At 34.3% G+C, this 2,168-nt stretch overlaps 1 protein-coding gene across 1 annotated transcript; it reads right to left on the bottom strand.

Annotated features, from left to right (window-relative positions):
- LOC115890407 lies at positions 1-1,962 on the bottom strand. Its single transcript, XM_030910636.1, has one exon. The coding sequence runs from the start codon at positions 1,960-1,962 to the stop codon at positions 1-3; it is 1,962 nt and encodes a 653-aa protein (XP_030766496.1).
- Between the last annotated feature and the right edge of the window lie 206 nt (positions 1,963-2,168).

Below are 2,168 nucleotides of genomic sequence, written 5' to 3'. Positions count from 1 at the left end.
TTAAATTTGTTCGTCGTAATCTTCTTTCTTTGGAAGTACCAAAAGCAATTGCGATTTTTTACAATAAACATTCTGAATGTATACTTTTATTTGCTCCCAAGTCTTATTATCGAAAACACCCAGATTCTGTTGTTTTAACTGTTCACATTCCTTCCTTTTCGGTGGTTTTTTATCGACAATATGCTGTATGAAAAATTCTTGAGCTAATTTTTTTTGAATTTCACTCCAGGGTACCAACATCCTCCTCCTTTTAGTTATTTCCTTATTAGTGTCTATTTTCGGAACATCTGTTGATGATGATGCATTTACATTCGCATCTTTAACATCTTCATTGCTAACTTTAATATTTACATTGGTATCTCTAATATTCACATTGGTACTTGTATTTTTAATATTCGCATCAAATTTTTGGCAAGTTTCATAAATATTATCTAGTAGATATTCTTCTACATTTACTTCGATGTCATTTAAAGATTTTCCTAAAAACTTATCGTCATCATGTTGTTCGAATCCAGCAAGAATTTTGGCTATTTTAGCAATTTCAAAAGCATCGTGAATCTGATAGCCATCCTCATCATCAATAATAAGTCCCATCAGGGATAACAAATGATCAGTATCACTAATATTCATATGTAGAATGTGAATAAGATTTACAATTGTTTCTTGTAAATGTGGCGCAAACATTACATCTCTATTCGGTATTCGGGACCTTGTCAGATGTTTCAACATTACATCATGTCCAGAAATTGAAACATCCGAGCCAACTTGAAAAAATAGATAATTGTTTGATGGATTTGACACGTAATATGATCGTAAATTTATAAGAATTGTTATAAGTTTTTCAAGTTCGGGTGTAAGCAAAATACATACATTGTCTTCCTTTGCTACTACCATCTTTATACTCTTAGATAATACTTGTTCAGTGAGTTTACCACCTTTCTCAGGCTTGATATCCTCAGAACTAATTTCATTAAATATCTGATAAGGCAGTGTTTGGATCTCATCGATATCTATTCTGTTGAAAAATACCATCGTACAAAAAACAGTCTCCAACAAGAGTCGATAAGCAAAATTATTGTCTTTCTCAATTTCTAGCAGCTCCGCTGCACGTCTGGTTTCCCTTAAAAGATATTTATTATACACTCTTAAATTTTCTGTTAAAGTTAACATCGTCACGTTATAAGAACTGGGCGTTCTACAAGATACAGATCGATCAAAAGGCCAATTTTTCTCAAATAGACTTTTATATTTAACAATTCTTGCTTTACTCTGATCATTGGAATTAGACGCAGCAGCTAGCAGGTCGTAGCATCTCCTAAGAATTGGGTACAAATTTTCAGGTTTTTTTATCGAACCCTTCATGCTCTCGATAAGAAGATCAAAATATTTTGGGCGAAGTGCTTCTTCCAGATTTTTAATAGCGGAATTTCTTTTTCGAATTTCCATCAACAACCTAGCAAGTTCCCTCATTCTAAAAGTACAGATCTGTAGGTTGTGTTTCTGTTCAAGTTTCAGATACCAAGCAGCGTACTTGCAAATGAGTGGGTCTCTTTTAGCAACCAAAGAACATAGGTCTGGTCGCATTTTAGGGAAAATAACACGTTTAAGATGCTTGTCGATGGGTAAATGATCGACCAGGATATTTTGACCTTCGACTTTGTGATGGCCCTTTCCAACTTTATATTTACTATGTTTAGCACTGACGTGCCTACTAAGAAAGGATTGGCTGTAATAGCCCAGGCAATATTTACAAGGCAAATACTTGCTGGAGTCGAACGCTTTCGTTTTTCGCACAGGTGTGATGCGTTTGTTCATAGTGTACATCAAATGATTTCCTCTTTTACGCAGATTTCCTATAAGCATAACCCTTAATTTATTCTTCTGAGGCAAGGCTAATATTTGTTGCACTTCGGGATCATCTTTATGACATCTGGTAAGATGTCTGGCAAAATTGTTGGCCATTGTTGACGACTTGCAAAAGTAACAAAAACAGTCTTTATTGTTCTTTGGTTTCGTTTCTAATTTAAATTCTACATCTTTGGTCTCTCTATATTTTAAAATATTTGTATCTTCACTTGTACTAGCTTGAGGAAACTGTATGCAACTTTCAGATATTGTTATCTCTTCGATGTCTGGCTTGCTATCGCTCAAGTCCGAATAAACGTTTA

The sequence above is a fragment of the Sitophilus oryzae genome, unplaced genomic scaffold (assembly GCF_002938485.1).
Source record: "Sitophilus oryzae breed Bouriz unplaced genomic scaffold, Soryzae_2.0 scaffold_864_pilon_pilon, whole genome shotgun sequence".
Lineage (NCBI taxonomy): Eukaryota > Metazoa > Arthropoda > Insecta > Coleoptera > Curculionidae > Sitophilus > Sitophilus oryzae.
The sequence above is the reverse complement of the archived record's forward strand: the minus strand, read 5'-3'. Positions and strand labels throughout refer to the sequence as shown.